The sequence below is a fragment of the Ipomoea nil genome, unplaced genomic scaffold (genome assembly GCF_001879475.1).
Source record: "Ipomoea nil cultivar Tokyo-kokei standard unplaced genomic scaffold, Asagao_1.1 scaffold1286, whole genome shotgun sequence".
NCBI lineage: Eukaryota > Viridiplantae > Streptophyta > Magnoliopsida > Solanales > Convolvulaceae > Ipomoea > Ipomoea nil.
Genome location: NW_017617714.1, coordinates 576,667 through 597,601, shown reverse-complemented (window position 1 = coordinate 597,601; position 20,935 = coordinate 576,667). Strand labels below are relative to the sequence as shown.

General features: G+C 34.5%; 1 protein-coding gene and 1 long non-coding RNA gene across 4 annotated transcripts; one reads left to right on the top strand and one right to left on the bottom strand.

Moving 5' to 3' along the window:
- Positions 1–719: 719 nt before the first annotated feature.
- Positions 720–19,050, bottom strand: LOC109184789. The gene is made up of 3 exons (XR_002054875.1): positions 19,040–19,050; positions 7,732–7,740; positions 720–789 (listed from the first exon to the last, which is right to left on the bottom strand). It is a non-coding gene; the product is annotated as an uncharacterized LOC109184789 (long non-coding RNA).
- On the top strand, positions 14,764–18,249 carry LOC109184781. 3 transcript variants are annotated; one of them, XR_002054870.1, is made up of 4 exons: positions 14,764–15,022; positions 15,171–15,357; positions 17,469–17,871; positions 18,155–18,249. XR_002054870.1 is itself a non-coding variant. In XM_019334821.1 (3 exons), exons 1-3 carry the CDS (start codon positions 14,792–14,794, stop codon positions 17,816–17,818), a joined length of 768 nt encoding a protein of 255 aa, XP_019190366.1. In that variant the 5' UTR covers positions 14,764–14,791; the 3' UTR covers positions 17,819–17,886. The 3 variants fall into 3 exon arrangements, 1 of the variants encoding a protein (XP_019190366.1); XR_002054869.1 differs by having other exon boundaries at positions 17,469–17,880; positions 18,168–18,228; XM_019334821.1 differs by lacking the exon at positions 18,155–18,249 and having other exon boundaries at positions 17,469–17,886.
- Positions 19,051–20,935: the final 1,885 nt, after the last annotated feature.

Below are 20,935 nucleotides of genomic sequence, written 5' to 3'. Positions count from 1 at the left end.
ATGATTTATATTCTCATGATAGGAATGTTAGAAAAATAGTAAGGTTAAAAAAATCGCTAGGCGCCTGGGAATCGCCTAGGGAGCTTAGAGCGCCTAGAGCGATTAATAATCGGCACCTAGAGCGCCTAGGTGGCCGACCGCCCAGCGCCTAGGTGCCGATTAGGCCCGATTTTTGCCACACTGAAAAATAGTATTAAAATAATATTTTAAATGGCTATTTTGTGGTACAATTATTAGTGGGGTTCACTTTCGATTTGAACCGGATCAAAGTGGATTCGGGTTCTTCGTAGTTAGACGAAAAAATTGAGCTACATGATTGTTTGAAATGTAATAGGAGTTGGACTAAAGGAATCTTGAGGTATAGGTTGAAGGTTAGGATTGTCGATTTAAATGGCAATGCACATTTTCTTCTTTGGGACCGAAAGTGCAATGAGTTATTGGGTATTAGAGCATCCACAATGGTTGGGGAGAATTGGGAGATAATGTAAAAGTGATTAGGAGAGAGAATGTGGGAAGGGGAGGAAAAAAAAAAACAAAAAAATCAAAATCAAAAATTAAAAAACAAAAAAAATAAATAAATAAACTAAAGGGTCAGCCGCGCGCCTGACGCGCCCGTGTTTCGCGCACAGCAGCCCCTCTTTCTTTTCTTTCTCTTTCTTCTTTTTCTGCCATTCTCCCCAATTTTGCAAGATGAATATTTCCACAATTAACCCCACCCCACATTTGTTATTATCCCCATTGAGAAGAATTCATTCTGAAATCTCTCCATAATATGCACAAGTGTGGATGCTATTATAGCGGTAGAACTGAGAGCGAAGCAGACCAAGGTACACAAATTTGAACTTGAAAATTTTGTCAGTATTGTGCATGTTTACTTACAATTGTATTATGCTTTTGTAACCAAGTACAAAAGTTCCAGCAGAAATAGAGTCATTAGTTGGTCAAACCATGATTTTTAGGGAATGTTGTGAAGCTTGAAAAATTGGCTGATGTTATTGAGACATTTTTGGTGATTTGTGGTGATGTTGGGTTTTCCAAGACAATTGTGTTTGGATGGCATTTTATGTTTTTTGAGATATGAATATGGTCCTGGATTATTACTTTTTAAGATTAAGATTTGGCTTTTTCAATCATTTGTTATTTTAAACGTAGGTGATTGCAAGAATGGTTTAACAATGCACCTTTATAGTATTGTGCACTGTTTTAAGTATATATACTAAATGGTATTTTATTCTATAACCATTACTGCAAAACATCCTTTTGGAATTTTTTTTAAATAAAAAATTGCAAGTAAATGGAGGAAATATGATCCCACAAACACGTACCATCTATCTATCCATCAAGTGGTTTATGTCGATACAATACGGAATCTATGAAATCTCTATTTTGGTGGTGCTTATGTGGAGTAGATTGATGTGTGTAGACACTGAAAATTTGATAAAAAGGTTATTTTTAAAAAAATATTTAAATATATTTTGGATAATATTAATATTATCTAATTTGTTTAATTAGATAATATTAAAATAGTTTGAATCTATCAAAACTTTCTTATCCTACAATTATAAATATGAGCTCTCATTCATCCTTGAAATCATCATGGGGACACCTTAGAAACATCATTGAAAGTTTTGAAGCTTATTTAGAGATCATTATAAAATGATCCTGAACTAAAAGTCTAAAATCCCTTCCACAAAAATCCGTAAACAAAAAAAATGGAATTTTGTATATATAACAAATCGGGTTATGCATATACAAATCTATGTGTAGTGTCTCTTGATTCTTCACTCAACACTTCAAAGGTACTACTGAAGGGCCTTCGGGTTTTAAACGGCTTGATCTTCTGGAGATGTCAACTTCAAAGTTGTCAATTGACCATCTGTAGAGCTTCAATGTCTTCAAGGTATGATGTTTGGAATGAATGGAGGGCTCTATTTATAGTGGGGTGTGATGTTTGGAATGAATGGAGGGCTCTATTTATAGTAGAGATGGCCTCCGGGTTTTAAACATGGGGTGTGATGTTTGGAATGAATGGAGGGCTCTATTTATAGTGGAGATGGCCTCCGGGTTTTAAACATCTTGATCTTCTGTTGGAGATGTCAACTTCAAAGTTGTCAATTGGCCATCTGTAGAGCTTCAATGTCTTCAAAGTGTGATGTTTGGAATGAATGGAGGGCTCTATTTATAGTGGAGAAAATGACCTTTCACCCCATAACAAACTCATTTAATTTGATATTTGTCCAATAAATAAATAATTATTTAGGATAATACTAAGAGTTATCTAAAATGAATCTTGCCACAATCATTTTTAGTTTCAAGATTCTATCACTATATTTGAATTCAATTATAATTATTAAATTCAAATAAAATAAAACTATAATAGTCTAGCCTCTAGGATAGAGTCTCCTAGATTATATACAGCTCTAGAGATGTCAAGAATTTTTGCACTGAATTGAGTGATCTTTTCTTCTTCTTCCAATTTTATATTTTTGAATTGTGTCTGGACCATTTGTAATTTTGATTGTTTTACTATGGAATTTCCTTCATGATGATTGAATAAGATTTCTCATGCTGTTTTGACTATATCTGTTGCACAAATCAGTTTGAAAATTTCATAAAATAGCATTCATGGCTTTGGAGTTGTAGCCAGCTTGCTTGATTTCTTCTTCTGTCAAGTCCTCTTTGTTCTTCAAGTTTCCCTTTTTATCTGTTGGAGAACTCCCTCCCTTTTCTACAGCTCGCCAAACTCTTTCTCCTTGTAATTGTATGTATATTCTCATTTTTGTCTTCGAGTAGGAATAATTCTCACTATGCAAGGCAAGGGGATTTACTATTTGATAATCATTCTCTAGGAAAATCCATCACGTTTTTGCTAGTAACTTAAGAAGCATTGCTCTGATACCAATTGAAAATTTGTGAGGATTGCGTGATGGTTTAGAACATTAATTGTGACAAAATAAAAAATAAAAAATTAACGCAGTTCGGGAAATTCATAATCTGCGAGGCACTTCTTGTATTAAGAAAAAACATGAATCCACTATGAGCACAATTTTAAAGTACAGAGTTTAGAAACACTTCTACACAATAGAATCTAAATCTCACTATCTCTCTCTATTAAAACATAACTCTAATACTACTCCTAAGTGAAATTCTCTCTATTCAATACTTCTCAGCTCTCACAGCACATAAGATAGAGAATTGAATGCATCTTATATCTCTTAGGGATATGATTGATCCTTTTATAATCTTCTTTGATGTGCTTGATTCTTGTGGTATTGGGAGTGTGAATCCTATCATGTCTGGGATTTATTCTTTGTTCCCTTCTTTGGCTAATCTTCATATTCCTTATATATATCCTAGTAAGATTGAGATAATGTTTTTGCCAATAATTTTAGACAACACTATTTTGAGCCAACATCTTTAAACTTGGAAGGAACCTTAGAGAAAGGTACCTGATGGATATCCGGTCTGGGGTACCCAGTCGACGTTGCTAGTCAGTCAGACTCTTAAGGTGGTCGGTCAGATCGGCACCCCAGAGAGATATTATAAGATCTCCTACTATATTTCCCACCCCCAATTTTTGTTTTTAGTTAAGGAATCTCATGCTTAGGAAAGAAGTTCAAAACTCAATTTAAGAAGTTTGCCTAAGTTAAATTTGTAAACTTTTTCTTTCCTCTTTTTTAGGCTAGCCGCCTATGTATAAATACCCCCGAGACACATTGTAAGTGGATAGACTTCTACTTTCAAGCAATAAAGATTACTTTCGTGCTTTCTCTCATTGTTACAGTAGTGTTGATCTATCGGCTGGCTACCCTGTAGTCATGAATGTTATAATTTTTAGCATAAAATGACATTTTAAATTATTATTTTGTGGTATAAATATATGTGAGGTTCACTTCTGATTTGAGTTAGGTGAAAGAGGATTTGGATTCTTCATAGTGAGACGAAGAAATTGATATATTGTACACTCAAAACGGATAATGGGTGAATGAGAAATTGATTCTCAAAGTAATCATTTGAGTTGGAAAATGAAGGTGGAAAGGCTTGGAAGAAGCACTTGTCTCACATTTGTCCCACATTGGTTTGGGATGTAGATTTGCATCACTATATATACAATACCTTTATAAAAGAAGTGTGAATTGTATAGGTTAAGGCTCTTTTTTGTGCACATGGGTATAAATAAATCTAAGCTCGTGTACCGTTACTGTTTTGGAGGCCATTGAAAGATTTACTATTTGTCTTTCTAAATATGCTGATAGTGAATGAAGTCATACTCTTGTTGTTAATGGGGTTTTGAATGTTCACCATTTAAAAGAAGATCATGAGTCTCAAAGAGAAAATATCATTTGTGCAAAAGGGTCAAGTAGAGGGAATGTTTGTACTATGGTAATAGATTCTAAAAGTTGCACAACTGTAGCTACTGCAACTATGGTTAAATTTCTCCAATTACCTTTGTTTGATCACTCGAATCCTTATCGTTTGCAATGGTTAATCGGTGCAGGAGAAGTTAGAGTAACCAAACATGCTCTTCTTCAAAATTGTTGTTTTTCTCTCCATCTCTCTCAAAAATATCTTCTTAGTAAAATTCTGCCAACACTTTAGAAAAAGTCAATGTGCGAGAACTTCAAAATTGTTGTTTTTCTCTCCATCTCTCTCAAAAATATCTTCTTAGTAAAATTTTGCCAACACTTTTCGATGTGCTCTCCGTTTATTCTAGTTTAATTTGCTGAAGGCTTATTTGTTTGAGTGTTTAGATATTAAATCATAATCTATTTTATTCTAAGAGACTAACGCTACAACACTTCTAGCACCCTCAAAAGGTAGTGAATCAATTTTAAGAAAAATATGTATTAGATATGACTTGAGTTTTTCTCGTAAAACAATTACCATTTTATTTGTGCTACTATGCAACTTAATACTACACGGATTTCGAAGTGTACGTACACACATGCAATTCATGCTTTCAAAATCTATGCTCCTTTGTGGCCGCATTCCTGTTCACATTCCGGTTTTGAAGCCCAGCCAAACCAGTCAGGGTTAAAAGCATTAAGTGCACAGCACCAACATCCTTCAGGTAGTGAGCAATCACTAGTGTGATAGCAAAATTCAAGAAGTTCTCCCCCATAACTTGCTTCTGTCCTGCCTGCTTCAAAGAAGAAAAATGTAAAATGTTACAAAAATGCACTTCCTATTTCTTTCTTATATCATTTTTATTATTAAATTATACTCCGTATCATATTTTAGATAATTAGATTAATTAGACGATGTTCAACTCCTCTGCCATGGTGTACACCATGACTTGCTAGGTGTTTACAGTAACCGTAAAGATTATATTAAAATATCATAAAGTTTAAAAAAAAAAAAAATTAAGAACTACAAAGAAAAAACAAAACAAGAAGAAATAAAAAGAGATTTTTCTACTTCAATTTTATGTCCATGCTATTGAACTATTTTCACATTTTATTCTTTAATTTTTTTTTTTTTTTTTTAGTACTATTGACTCTTTTTTGAGTACTATTGACTGTATTTCAATGAAGTATTTGTCTATACATATTTTCTTAACCTATTGAAGCAAGTGCAACCTCCCATTTGCCACATTTAATTCCATAATCCACCTAATTTTCAATCATCAACAATGAAATTATACAATGGGCTATGGGTTTCAAAAAAAATACAAAGGGCTATGTAAATTACTTATCCCGAAGAACATAATTGTCATTTTCCATGCCCTTCAAAATAACTTAAATAGCTCATGATTTAATTTGACAGCTGAAGATTTAAATTGTATTGCAAGTAAAATGTATGTCAAAAATGAATTTTCTTTTTCTTAACTAGAATGTGTATTTCATGTTAACAATTTAACATCATTTTCCTTGGATAGCTAAACATTAGAAATTTTTTTAAATGACTTTAAAAGTTTCTATTTTTTAAATTTGCAAACGAATTCTGAATATAAAACGAAAAAACTAGAAAACAATATGTACTACTTCAATATATATATATATATATATATATATATATATATATATATATATATATATAAAGGCATATAAACTTAAATTTTCATCATGTAACCTAGCTAGAACGATAAATAAAAAATGAGATTGTGCATAAACCTTTTAAAAAACAAAAAAGAAAACACGTTATATATTTATTTGTTGTCATGAATTAGCTAATATCATCATAAATTAATTAAAAAACAATACAAATTTTTTTTAAAAAAATATTAAATTAAAAAAAAGTTCAATTCAATTATAACACATTAAAAGGTAAAAATTAATTAAGAGGTAATTATTAGAAGAATATTGCATGCCGTGCTTTCTATTATTCTTCGAAAAGGCTGAACCCCAACTCTAAGGATCCCCACATCCTGACCCGACAAAGACTATTATTGAATTATTGCACATACATAGAGAGAGACGCAAACCAGATGAAACCATTAAAAGAAGCATGAAGAAAACAAGCTTGATTGAAGAGCCCCCCACCATTGCTTATTTTGCCTTTGAGTCCTTAAATATATATATAGTGAAGTTCTGCTGAGTTTTTGTAATCCACTTATAAATAATTAATTTCAAGCTTCAAATAAACTAAGGGAGTGAACTTAGTCATGATTTTGGTGTGAACTTTTTTCCCTAACAAATTTCTGTGTCATGAGCAGCAGGGCCGGTTTTTTATTTTTATTTTTTATTTCTGTGATCCCGTTCTTATAAATAAATGAGACTCTATCAAAAGTATAAGTGTTGAAACCAATATTGTAAAATATATGATTTTTATATTTCAAATATGTATGAACGTACGGTTGAATGCAAAAATCACAATTCTTACTATAAAATATATGATTTTTATTTTAAATAAATATGAACAGTGTAAATATTAGGCCCTTTAAAAATTGAGGCCTTGTGTTGTTGTCCATCTTCCACGCCTCAGAATCCGATCCGGCCATAATGAGCACTTTAGAAATTGAAAGTACATTGGGTTTGAACAAATAGACATCATATGTAACTTTTTTAAAAAATAAATATATATAATGATTTTATTTCGACTTTTTCTTTTGGAATTCCTATGTTGATTTGTAAGTGTAGATATATTGGTGTAGCAGTTTAGAAAAAGAAACTACGGTTGAAAAATTAGCTATTTTTAACATGTAAAATGATCATTTTCAGGCATAATAAATTTGAGAGATAGAACAGCGAGCTTGGAGATTTAAGGTTGCTTTATTCCCAAAATCAAGAATTGAACTACTGACCTTTGGTTAAAGATGGATGAGTTCCTTTCACTCAATCACATTCTCTAGATTCTTAAGTGAGAACTTTAATTCAATATATAATACATTCAAAATGGATAATTGGTAAGTTAAAAAATTATTTTCAAAGTGTGCATATTTGAATTGGAAAAAAGAGTCTTTGTCCCACATTGACAAAAAAATTAGTTTGCACTAATATATATATATATATATATATATATATATATATATATATATATATATATATATAATTTCCATTTTGAAGGAGTTTGAATCAGACCTGGCAAATTGTGTATACAGGTTCGTTAACAGGTCTACACAATAACGACACGAGTATATAAAATACGAATGTAACACGTTAAGGTTAGCTAGTTCAAATTTTTAACACAAACACGATTTGTCAACGAGTTAAACGGGTTGACACGATAGACACGTTTTGTTAACAGGTTTCGGGTCGTGCCGACACCATATTACATGAAACCCATTTAAACCTGTTAAACCTATTAATATATATATATTTTTTTTTAAAAAAAAAACCTAAAATTTAAAGTTAAATTATATAAAAAAGAAATAAAACATACAATTCAACCCATCAAGCAAACTAAAAAAAAAAATCAATTTATAATATTCATAAAATGATAAAATAACATACAAAAATCATAATTAAAGAAGTCCATGCTAGTTTTTAGAATAAAATTTCAAATCGCAGATTGTTGAACATCAATAATTGGTATAGGATCTTGGCCTAATGTAGTAAATTCATCATTAGTCATGTTCATGATATTTTTTGTAATCTCATTCATGCAGGTTCTTAGCGGTTATAAACAGGTTTATGCAAATAGATTAACACGATAATATTAACGGGTTAAACGAGTTCTTAATAAGTTTAACGAGTTGATCCGTTAAGACATGAAACATAACGGGTCAACTCGTTAACGACCCGAGACACGTTAAGGCTAAATATTAACTTGTTATTTTCGTGTCCAATTTTGTATCGTGTTCATAATTACGATGTCTAGTTTGAATGATGATAGCTTGGATGCTTTTCGTCTCGCGCAGGGTACAAATCAAATAAATAAATAAATAAATAAATAAACATGAAAATGTTTGACTCATATGCACCCATAACCTCCATATACGAATGCCATCCAAAAAATGACAGCATGCATGTGCTGGATAAGGTTTTACAAAATTTTCAAACTTCTTTTCCTAAGTGTAGTGGGCTTCTACCGCACTTAGCAATAGACTCTATGGTCTATTAGCCCTCGGTTCAATTATAGTCCGATTTCGGTTTATAACAGTCAGTTCACGGTTCTAGGATAGTTAAAATTGGAATCAAAATTTTCTTTAGACGGTTCTTGTCTAATTTCAAAATCGGCGATTCTGGTGAGAATGGTCAATTCTAACCGGATTCTTTTATATGTTATTTAGTATATATAATATAATATAGGAAAAAGTGTTAAATTGTCCCCCTAAGTCGACAGGATAGTGCAATTGGGTCCCCTAACTAAAAAAGTTCAATTTAGATCCTTTAAACCTGTAAAATAGTTCAATTAAGTCCAAAGTGACTTGTTTAACCGGTTAAGTCTTTAAATGGTTGACACGTGTCTTTTTAAAATATATTTTTTTATTTTTTATTTTTTATTTTTTAAAAAAAAATTATTTATTTATTAAAATATATATATTATATATAAAAACTAATAAATAAATAAAAACAGCTGGGTGCCTGCCTGGAAGTTCCACGGAGGAGCTATGAGGAGCACCGAAGTCAAGCTTCACTCCATCGCCTGAAGTGCTGCCTTCCGTCGGAAGCTCAAAACTCAGTTGTTGGCTTCGTCGCAGATCCAGACGGAAGTGAGTGACCGACAGTCTTCCCCTCTTCGTGGCTTCACGCAAAATCAGACGGAAACCATTTGATCTATGAGTTAATCTTATCTGAAAGGGACGAGCCTGGGTTACAATGAACGTCCAGCGAATCTAGGAAGACATAGATAGGATGCTTTTCCATATTTGTTCTTGTCACTGCTTTCTTTCTTAATCACATGACATGACCTATTCTTCATGTTGAGATTTCTGCTGCTAGAGGATGGTCACTATTAGAGTTTTGTGAGCAGTTTGTAGAGTTATATCTTGTATGTTAATTGTAAAATTGATATGTAAGAATGATAATTGCAGAAAGGAGAGTGGGTTGCCATTAATTTGCTTAAAATTAATTTTCACAGTCTGTGTTGGAGGATAAAATAAATAGAAAATAAATAGTATAGGGCTTTTATAGTCTTTTCTCCTACTTTCCATAACTGTTCATCTTCTTCCTTATATTGTAAAGTTCTGTACTGGTTTTGCATAATACACATTTCCATTTTTCATCTTCTCATTCCTCTCTGCTTCTCTCCATTCTCCATTCATGTAGCTCCTATTCCAACATGGTATCAGAGCGGCGATCCTACGCCGCCGCCGCCGCCGCCGTCTCTACTGTCGCCAGCGTGAATCAGAAGACGCAGGCTACTACTCCGGTCACACAATCACCGTTCATTGTTCCAAAGTCGGTTCCGCAGAGGAACTCGATCAACCGTGCTCTTCTTCAATCCCAGGCAGTGGAGAAGATTAATGCTACGCAGAGTAGAAACAACAAAGCCGATGCTCGATCACCAATTCGATCGGCATCAGCAATGATTCCAGAGAGGAATCTGATTTCGGAGCAGACTTCCGTAGCCGATCCGCAGCGGAAGGCGATCCGAGTCTGTTCATCGTCGATCTCCTTAGCCCTTCCGCAGTGGAAGGAAGGAGCTCCGTTGATTCTGAGTCGATCTCCAGTTCAGGCGATCTCCACAACCGTTCCGCAGCGGAAGAGAGGAGCTCCGTCTATTCCGATCGCTGGATCTCCAATTATGGCGAAATCCATAGCTGTTCCTCAGTGGAACTTATTCACGAAGAGGAATTACAATCCAGCCACAGTAGTTGTGTCTCTCGTTCCGCAGTGGAACTTATTCACAAAGAGGAACTACAATCCAGCCACAGCGGTTGTGTCTCTCGTTGTCATAGGAGGTGGTGAGATTTTCCATTTCCGATTGAATTCCCATGGGGATTATCTGAGTCCCCTGTTTTTCTCTGCTTCATCGTTGAAATGTCTTCCGGCCAAGGCCGGAAATGGAAATACGCTCCTGGTTTGTGCTTCCAAGGGCTCGAACAACAAGCCGTTAACCGGTGTTTCTGAGCTGTTTGAGGAAGTGAAGAAGGAGCTCAGTATGGTGCCGAGTGTCCCTCAGATCTCTCTTTGCTGCCTAGATGTTGCTCTTCCAGATTTTCTAGCAGAAAATTTGGTGGAGGTTCTTCGAGGTGTTTGTAAGGCCGATTTAAGTAGAGTGGTTGTACATAGCAGGCCCATTCTATCAATGGAAGCTGCAGACAATCAGTTTGTGAATACAATTGTTGCTCAAGAAAGAACCTGGAATGTGCCTTTGCAAGCTTGCATGCACAAAGTTCCAACTTCTGAATCAGAGAGGGGTTCTCAATGGCTAGAATCATAGCCTGCTAGGCTGGAGAAATCACCTTATTGGTTACTGAGTACTGAGACAGGTGTGTATGGGAAGCCAGCTCCTGAAGACTTTGCTACAGATTATAAACATTGGACATGAGTTGTGACCAAGTCATATTTGAATGGAATGGGAATTAACTGGTTTACTGTGCGGAATGTCATGGACATGAATGCTGTCTATGGAGGATTTGAGGCTGCATTGAAAGATTTGAAAGTGTGGGTTATGAACATTGTTGCAATTGTTTCTCCCGATACCATTCCTATAATATATAAGAGAGGTCCTTTTGGAATGTACCATGACTGGTGTGAATCATTCATGGTACATCCAATAACTCATGTTTTTGAATTGGCTGCTGAGATTGTGATGATGGCTGATGGTGCTCAATTGGCTATAGTTCAGCATTGACATTAACAGACACATCCAATAAAATCAAGAAAGGAACCCAGGGAGATGCTTCAGTACTAAAGCCTACTCTAATGACATCTGTTTCTGCCATTCTCCAATTTATTTCTAATTTCCAGCTTGATTTCTACAATATGGTGGAGAGGGGCAGGAGGCAGAATCTGATGGTCTGAAAAGAATGGGTGTATAAGGAGGTCTACCATCCTTGGTGGACTCAATGAGAAGCCTGGATAATCAAGAAAAGAAAAGGACTACATCAAGTCTCTACTAGTTGCAGCTACTGATTGTGAACCTCACCACCTTTTGTGTTTAAGCTGGGCATGTAGGATCTACACGCTCCAGCTTACGGGGGGAGGGGGGGGGGGGTGTTGGAGGATAAAATAAATAGAAAATAAATAGTATAGGGCTTTTAATTTATAGTCTTTTCTCCTACTTTCCATAACTGTTCATCTTCTTCCTTATATTGTAAAGTTCTGTACTGGTTTTGCATAATACACATTTCCATTTTTCATCTTCTCGTTCCTCTCTGCTTCTCTCCATTTTCCATTCATGTAGCTCCTATTCCAATAGTCTGCACTCTGCTGGGAGCTAGTAGATCTTGAATGGCTTCCGTCTGATTTTGCGTGAAGTCGCGAAGAGGGGAAGACTGTCGGTCGCTCACTCCCGTCTGGATCTGCGACGAACTGTAGCAGCACTTCAGGCGGTGGAGTGACGCCGGACTCTGGTGTTCCTCCTTCGTGGAACTTTCAGGCAGGCACCCGCTCTTTTATTTTTTATTTTTCAGTTTTTATATATAATATATTTTTTAATAAATAAATAAATAATTTTTTTTAAAAAAAAAACAAAAAACAAAAAAAATATATTTTAAAAAGACACGTGTCAACCATTTAAAGACTTAACCTGTTAAACAAGTCACTTTGGACTTAATTGAACTATTTTACAGGTTTAAGGGATCTAAATGGAGCTTTTTTTAGTTAGGGGACTCAATTGCACTATCCGATCGACTTAGGGGGCCAATTTGACACTTTTTCCTATAATATATATATATATATATATATATATATATATATATATATATATATATATATATATATATATATATATATATATATATATATATATATATATATGGGGTAACCCAAAATACTAAAAATACAAAAAATCTACAATAAATGTCACATAAGAAGGAATATTCTTACACAATTATTAATTTATTCATCTCCAACCCATTACACCAATTAAATTTTACACCAAATGTTATTCTACATTAAAATAATTTTGTTTTTCAAAATTTAAAAGTTTATTAGATTGAATTTAATTAGTTTAATATAAAATATAATTTGTGAGTTAATGCCATTTTTGGTCCTAGACTTATTGGAGCATTGACACTTTTCATCCTCCATAATAAAAATTGCCAGTTAGTAGCCACTGTTATTGGTCGTTGGACACTTTTCGTCCTTCGTCAATGAATCCGTCTCTTGACCGTCTAGTTGAAGGGCAAACTTGTCTTTTTGTCTAGTCTTCTTCTAATCCTTACATTTCTTCTTCTAAATATCACGCTCAAAGTATCTTTTCATGGTCTTGCTCTGAGATTCCCAGGCCAGTCCTCCAACAAACACCTTAGTGAAAGTGGTGAAATCTAGCACCGACGCCGCCGCTGGAGGTTGAACCCGAACCCGAAACTGGCGGCTACTGCTGATGTTGATTCTGGTACGCCATCACCACCGCATGGCTTTTAGCTACAGGCACAAGATATATACACACACAGAGAAAGCAAGCGAAGATTCAGAGAATAAAAGGGTATTAACTTGAAGTGATACTAATGTTTTTAATCCAATGAAAAGTCCAACCCCTACTCCCAACGCCCCACTGGAGCTCTATCTCTCGCTGTCAACCCCCAGACTGTCGAACATTTCATTATTTCGGTCGACTTCGACACCTCCAAGAAAATCCCTTACACCTTCGGACAACAAACCTCAATCTACAGAAGAAACTCGAAATTGGACTCCAATTGTACAAGTTGAAGACCAAATTCGATGTAAATCCAACCATTTGAAGACCTAATTCGCAGAGAAGAAAGTGAAACTCATTAAATTAAAAACCCTATTTGGTCGACGGTTGCACCATCACAGCAGCCGATTCACAATAGCAAATTGGTTGATGCTTTGCAGCAGTAGGACGATCGTCAGTCGCCCACTTCGCCCAGCTGCCGAGATGGAGTATTTGTCGCCAATTGTAGCCAGCGACGTCATCCCGCCGGAGTAATCGGAGACAGCCGCAAGTCGCCCAGATTAATTTCTTTTTATTGAAATCGGGAATAAAACAAGCATGGACATAATATATAGAAGAATTTTGGCGGAATTGACGCAATTGCCCCTATTTTAAACGGCCATCTAACGGAAATATAGAAGAATGACTAAAATTGTCTTAGTCACAATAAGTCTGTCCAAAAAGTGGTAATTTTTATTATGGAGGATGAAAAATGTCAATCACCCAATAAATCTAGGACAAAAAAATGGCATTAACTCTAATAATATTTTAGAACAATTTAATTTTGGTAAAATTATGGTTTAGGTAATTTAATTTTTAATTAATGTATACCGTCAATATTACTCTTGTTTTAATCATCTTAATAAAATCACTCAAATGATATAATTTATGTTTAATAATATAAAACTTTTGTATAAGTATTTAACAAAATATAAAAATATATAAAAATACATAAAAATAAAATAAGGATATAAAAGAAATTAAAAAAATTAAGGGAAAATAGGAATAAAAAATAAATGAATAAGATTCAAATTGACCACTGAACGTAACTTGAAAATGTAATTAGGCCACTGAACGAAAAAAAAAAAAAAAAAGTGCAATTAGGCTACTGAACACTCTGAAAACGTGCAATTAGGCCACTGAACGCTCCAAATGTATGCAATTTCACCAGATAGCAGGTTACCATCGATTTTAACAGGTTACGTGCTTACGTGGCAGCTGAGTTGGCATTTTTACATAATGTTTAATAAATTTAAAAAAAAATAAATAATAAAAAAATAAAACAACGGGATGGCCGCCGACCACCACTTCGTTTTTTTTAATTATTAAAATTTATTAAACAATTATTAAAAATGCCAACTCAGCTGCCACGTAAGCAGGTAACTTGCTAAAATTGATAGTAACCTACTATCAGGTGAAATTGCATACATTTGGAGTGTTCAGTGGTCTAATTACATTTTTTTTTCGTTCTTAATTGCATTTTCAGGTTACGTTCAGTGGTCAATTTGAAACTTATTCCAAAAATAAATTATATCCTGAGTAATCGAAATTCTCTCAAAAAAAAAAAAAGAGTAATCAAAATAAAATTTGTAACTTGTAATTGTGATATATAATATGATCAGAGCATTCGAAATAACATGAATGAAGTAAGACAAAGTGGCATTTTATTTTGTTTTCTGACATCACATGATTGGAGTAAGAATCAAAAACTCTCTGGATATTTGACATAATTAATAATAACTTTTATGCACACGCATACAAATAATTAAATGAAACCAAGCAACTCCCACAATAAGAATAAAAAAACTATGGGAGAAGATAAGAATAAAAAGAACTAGCTTGTATGTTTCTTATATATACAAGCAAATTAATCAAAGCCAAAGAAAGAGGAGAAATCAAGAGAGAGAGAGATAAAAGCATGGCAATTATCTCAGATGAAGATATACATCTATCTCAGATGGTGAGAAACTTCATAGAATTGGATGATTCTTCATCATCATATCATCTTTCTGATTATTGGAGCCTTCAAGTTGAATTCTTCGACCAAAACCCCACCACCTTTCTCTCTCTGCAGGTAACTGTATATATGTGAACTCCGATGTAGTGTTGACTTGGGGTTTACTTTACTTTTGTTTGATGTTTTTTTTTTTTTTAAATTTCCTCGTAGGCACAACAATAATACATAATAAAATTTGTGCCTTTTTTTGTTGTTGTTTTTAAAGGAAATTCTTGAGAGTGTCACAGATTCAGAGGCGGAGATTCTTGGGAAAATCTTGTTTTATTGGAGAGAAGTGAGGAATTTGGAGGGTGAGAAGCTGAGGAAATGGATAGTAAGCAGATTGAGAATGGATGAGTACGAAGCTTCCCTTTGTACAACTTCTTGGGTCACTACTTTTGGTCGCCCTTCAGGTATATATTTCTCAACCCATTTTCTTCCCTTTTAATTTACTCTTTTTTTTTTTTGTGCAATTTAATTTACTCTTTCATATATATACTAATATATATGCAATAATTTTCACCAGAATAAATTTTAAAGAAGAAGCTGAGTATTTTGTTCTTGAAAAAAGTGATTATTTCTATTATTTCCCCCCTACTTTCTTTTTAAACATGATAATACTGAAATACAGATGCATGCGAACTGGACTTTCCGTGAGAACTGAATGAATACACCGCAATGACTATACGAATGCACCACAACTACAACACCAATGCCGGCATGTTTGGAAGTAGTTGCAGTACATTCGTGTAGTAGTTACAGTGCATTTCTTCAGTAGTATGTGTGCCCGGGCTTGTTTATATACATGTGCCCGGGCACTTTCAAAGTTACACTGCACACCCACATATATGTGCAAATTTCTTTTAAATTTATGTTAGGCAATAGCTTACATTCCCTTATAAGAATTCTGTTGGAAAAATAGCATTAAAATGACATAAAATGACATATTAAGTGGCTATTTTGTGGTACAATTATCAGTGGGGTCCACTTTCGATTTGGATCAGGTCAAAGTGGATTCGGATTCTTCGTAGAGAGACGAAGATATTGATATATTGTACGCTCAAAACGGATAATGGGTGAATGAGATATTGATTCTCAAAGTAGACCCATTGAGTTGGAAAAATGTAAGGGAAAAGTGAGCTTTGTCCCACATTGATTTGGAAAGAGGATTTCACCCCCCTTTTATACAAGAGCTTTTTTAGAGCTTGTAGAATTGTATAGCATAGAGGCTCTCTCGCGCGGGGGCGGGGGGTGCAAATCAAATTCCAACTAGACGAGATTGAAAAAGGCTTGATTCAAGCCTGAGCTCGGGCACGAGAGTTTGATCTTGATCTCTCGTGCGCTGTCATGAGGTTACACGAGAGTTCGAACTCTCGTGCGACTTACACGAGAGTTCAGTCTCGTGTGCACTGAAGCACGAACTTTCGTGCATCCCGAAAGTAACTGAGCTGAAACAGCGCGGACCATTTGTTGGTTCTGGACTGTTACAGGATTAATCTTGTATTAATTCCACCTTTTGAATTTTTGAGTTAAATCTCAATAATGGTGGCTGTTTCAGGTGTTACAAATCGTGGATTAAATGCTAAACTAAATGCTATTGATTCCTCACCTCCTATATAAGAATGGGTGTAGCAGCAGTGTTTCAACACGGATTGAAAACAACACACACAACACTGAAATTCTGTTTTCCCAGCTCCAAAATCTCTGCTCCTACTCCCTTCTTGTAGCTGTGTTCGTCCCATGCTCTAGTTCGCCGGGTTCGTTCGTTTGGGTGCTCAAACGTCGAACCGTTGTACGTTTTATCCTGGGAAACTTAGGCCACAACGCTCCTAGCACTTTTGGGAGGTGGCAAATAAGGTTTTAAGGAAAGACAGGCACTTCGCCTAACTCGTACGAATCTTTCTTCCTTCTCCTTCTTTCTTGTTTTGGATTATGCTCTAAGCAAAAATCCGTTCTTTCTTGTTGTTTTGGAATTATAATCTAAGGATTATATTTTCTTTTTGTTTGATATATCTTGGTATATCTTTTTCGTAGATATACATGTATATATAACCGTTGGGTCCGTTTTATATATATTTGTGTGTATATATATATTTCGGATATATATCCAATAATATTTTATATATATTTCGTGTGTATATATATAAATATTATTTTACGGATATTAAATCGATTGTGGTTCATTATCACCACCAAATTCAATTAGCAAACTATCGATTAGGGGAAAATGGTACGTGTTGGTTAAAAACCCATATATAGGGTTTAATTTCATGAAAAAAAAATAGAAAAAAAATTCTACATGATAACAACACAAAAATATACTTTAATTTGAATTAGTCAATTGCACGCAATGAAATTGTGGCGTGAAAGCATCATCATGTGAAGTATATACATAACAAGTCAACTTTATATATATAATTAAGTTAAATTTGTGCATTTGTACGTTAAAGTAAACAATTTTTAAGAGATCAAGAGAGTATATTTACAAATGTACTTACATATAATTCTTTTGTCTGTGTTGTAGCATTTCGATTCAGGGATTGTTATGAGTACATTGATGTGATGATGAAGAGTGGGGGTGAGAGTTTGAGGCTAATAGTGGACACAGATTTTAGGTCACAATTTGAGTTGGGAAGGCCAACACAGGCCTACAAAGAACTCTCAAACTCTCTCCCTACCATTTTTGTTGGGACTGAGGACAAACTCCACAGCATCATCTCCTTGCTATGTGCAGCTGCCAAACAGTCCTTGAAAGAGAATGGCCTTCATGTACCTCCATGGAGAAAAGCTTCTTACATGCACTCCAAATGGCTGTCTCAAAATTGCAAAAAATCTTCTTTCTCACCCCCTTTGCACATGACACATATAGCATAGGAAGATTATATATATACTATTTCTCCAATTCTTGGATATGGTTTATGAAAGATGTTTGATGGGTTGATGGCAAATTATTGTGTGGATCATGGTCCACACAATGTTATCTGGACTATAACAAAAAGTACATTTTTAATATGCTAAATATGTATTATTTTTGTATTGTATGTACATTATACAATATAATGTATATTTAGTATAAAAATAATGTACATCCCCTGAATATAATATACATTATTTTTGTAACGGATGTACATTATTTTTGTATTGAATATACATTATTTTACAGTATACAAACTATGATCCATACAGCTTGTGTGGACCATGGTCCACACAATAATGATTGTGGTTTGATAAAGGAGTAAGATTTTATTGCTTTTCTTTTCCTTTATGGCCAAAGTTTTGGGACATTGTTTAATTTTTGTATTTTTTAAGCATATAATACATAGGCAGATTTTCATGTGAGACCATCTCACGAGTTTCAATTCGTAAAACGGGTAGGGTCAGGAGAATTTGAGTCTTATGGTATATGGGCTTAGTAATATTATTTTCGACAAACTGTCTATTACAATTTTGCTATAAAGTTGATACAGATAATTTCTGGCTGTACGTAAGGAGTCTACTGTATGTATGAACAATAATGTATGTATGAACCATGTAGAGATTAGACAAGAGAAAGCAGCTCAAAGAAATCTTTTATTTATTGATGTTCTTGAATACTAGAGAGAGTAGGGAGTGTCTACTATTTTAGAGAGAGAGAGAGAGAGAGAGAGAGACAGGAAGGGGAGGAACCCTTAAAATGGAGAGCTAAGGCCCTATTTATAGGCCCATGCATTGACTAGTTGACCTTTGACCCGATCCATTTGACCCCGACCCAAACAGGAGTATGGTGCGTACGGGGAGCCTGAACGATGAGTTAATGAAGAAGGGTTCGGGCTGGAAAACCTGACTATACCGTCCGTGACTTATGCCGTTTGTCTCGTTAAAAAACCTTAGAATAGGAAAAAACCCAGTGGGAAAAAATTCTAGCTAAGGAAAAAGAGTACAACCATAATCACATTCTTTTGAACTATGAGGGGTCGTTTAAGTTCTACCGATCTAGGGATCGAATTTGCAACATGATTTGAGAGGTCAAAATCTACCGATCAAGGTAACTGCTCAAGGGGATCTACCAGGCAGTAAAAACAAAGCGTTTACTGATCAAGGTAACTGCTCTGATACCACTTGTTGGTCCCGGTAGGGTCGAAAGAAGAGTCTAGAGGGGGGGGGGGGGGTGTGAATAGACTCAATTCGATTTTACAGAAATAACTCCTTTCTGGGTTATTACGCAGCGGATAAGTTGGTTCGCTTTAATTTTCTTTGCACGGATTTTCGCTTGTGAAACTTTCGGGTTATGAGGATATGGTATGCTATGCACGAAAATAAAAGCGATAAGTAAATAGTGATGGACAGAGAGATTTTTATAGTGGTTCCGCCAACTGTGCCTACTCCACTCTTCTTTCACAACTTGTGAAAGGGTTTGCACTATCACCCCTAGTACAAACTACTTCAAGCTAGCTTCCTTAATCACTAAGCCGGACAGCTACTTGGAAGGTTTTTCAACTCCTAGAGTTTACTCCGCCTCTATCAACGTCTTTTTCAGAGTTGAATGTTGGATAAAATATTTGTGTGTGTCTCCAACAGGTTGAAGTCTTGGCTTGCTGGCTGGATGATGGATAATCTCCTTTATAGAAAATGCAAGACTTCTTCAAGGTGGTGAATGATGAATCTGATGAACTCGCTTAAAACTTCACACCTTAGATCACTGGTTTCAAAAGCTTAATAGAATGAGCTTGTGTTTAAAGAGCTTTTGCGTATGAATGAGCAATTGAGAGAAAAACCAGCACCTTCTTCTGTGGAGAAGATAGGTATTTATAGGAGAGGAAATATCCATCCGTTGGACGAAGATGGTATTTCAAACCTATAGACCAGTGGGTAAAAACCGGAGGGCTCGGTGCATTTAATGCAGCTGTACCATGTAGCTGTTGGTGGCAAGAACATCTGCAAATATTTTCTTCTAGCTCTGTCATGAAGTACAAATCATTTAATGCTCATTGGTTAGTGTGCACCTTATTCTTAGGATTATTCTTTCCAAGAACGATTGCCCTGCTGAGTCTTAGACAACATTCTTCTTGTGTTCTGAGAAAATGATTGTCTCGAAAGTCTGACTTAGACTTAAAGTCTCTTAACGAAAGATTGACTTTATCTTTCGTCTAGATGAGCAGCTTTAAGAGTTACTTCTTTATTTGCTGCTTAGCCGAGAGATAGATACTTCGACTGTTGTAGCTTCTCTTCATTCTTCGATCTTCTTTCATTCTAGTAGACCTATCTATTAGATCATAACTCAGTTTCATGTGTTTGTCTAGCTTAACACGAATCACAAGATGAGTTATGACAACTTTCGTTTAACACGAAAGTAGCAGAAAACAATAAAGAAAAATAGGGGTCTACAATCTTAGCTACATTGGTATCATCAAAATCTAAGTACATATATTCCTAACAGTGTCTACAATGTCTTTAATCAAAAAAAAAATTATTCATTATCAATAAATTAAATAAGAGAAATAATTTCATTAGTTATATTGTATTTATTTTTCTCCAATATAAAAATTTTTTACATTCGAATTCATCAATTGATTATATTCACTACATTGTCCCTACAATGTCTTTATTAAAAAAAAATATTCATTATTAATAAATTAATTAAGAGAAATAATATTATTAGTTATATTGTCTTTATATTTCTCCAATGTAAAAATTCTTTACATTCAAATTCATCAATTGATTATATTCACTACATTGTCTATTATTTATTTTGTGCACTATTTTTTAATTAAATATTAAATTTATAATACAAAATAATGCTATATATTTATTTACCAAGTATTTTATTAATACCATAAAAAAATTAAAAAAATATAATTAATAAAGCCAATCATATTAACTACTTGAGGAATTTGTTGACAAAGAGAGTATTCAAATCACACAACAAATTGAAGTGAGAACTACCTCGCAATGTCCTTGTTTGACAATCAGCAGTTAGCGGTTAGCGTTAGCGGATTATACTAGCGAATTTGA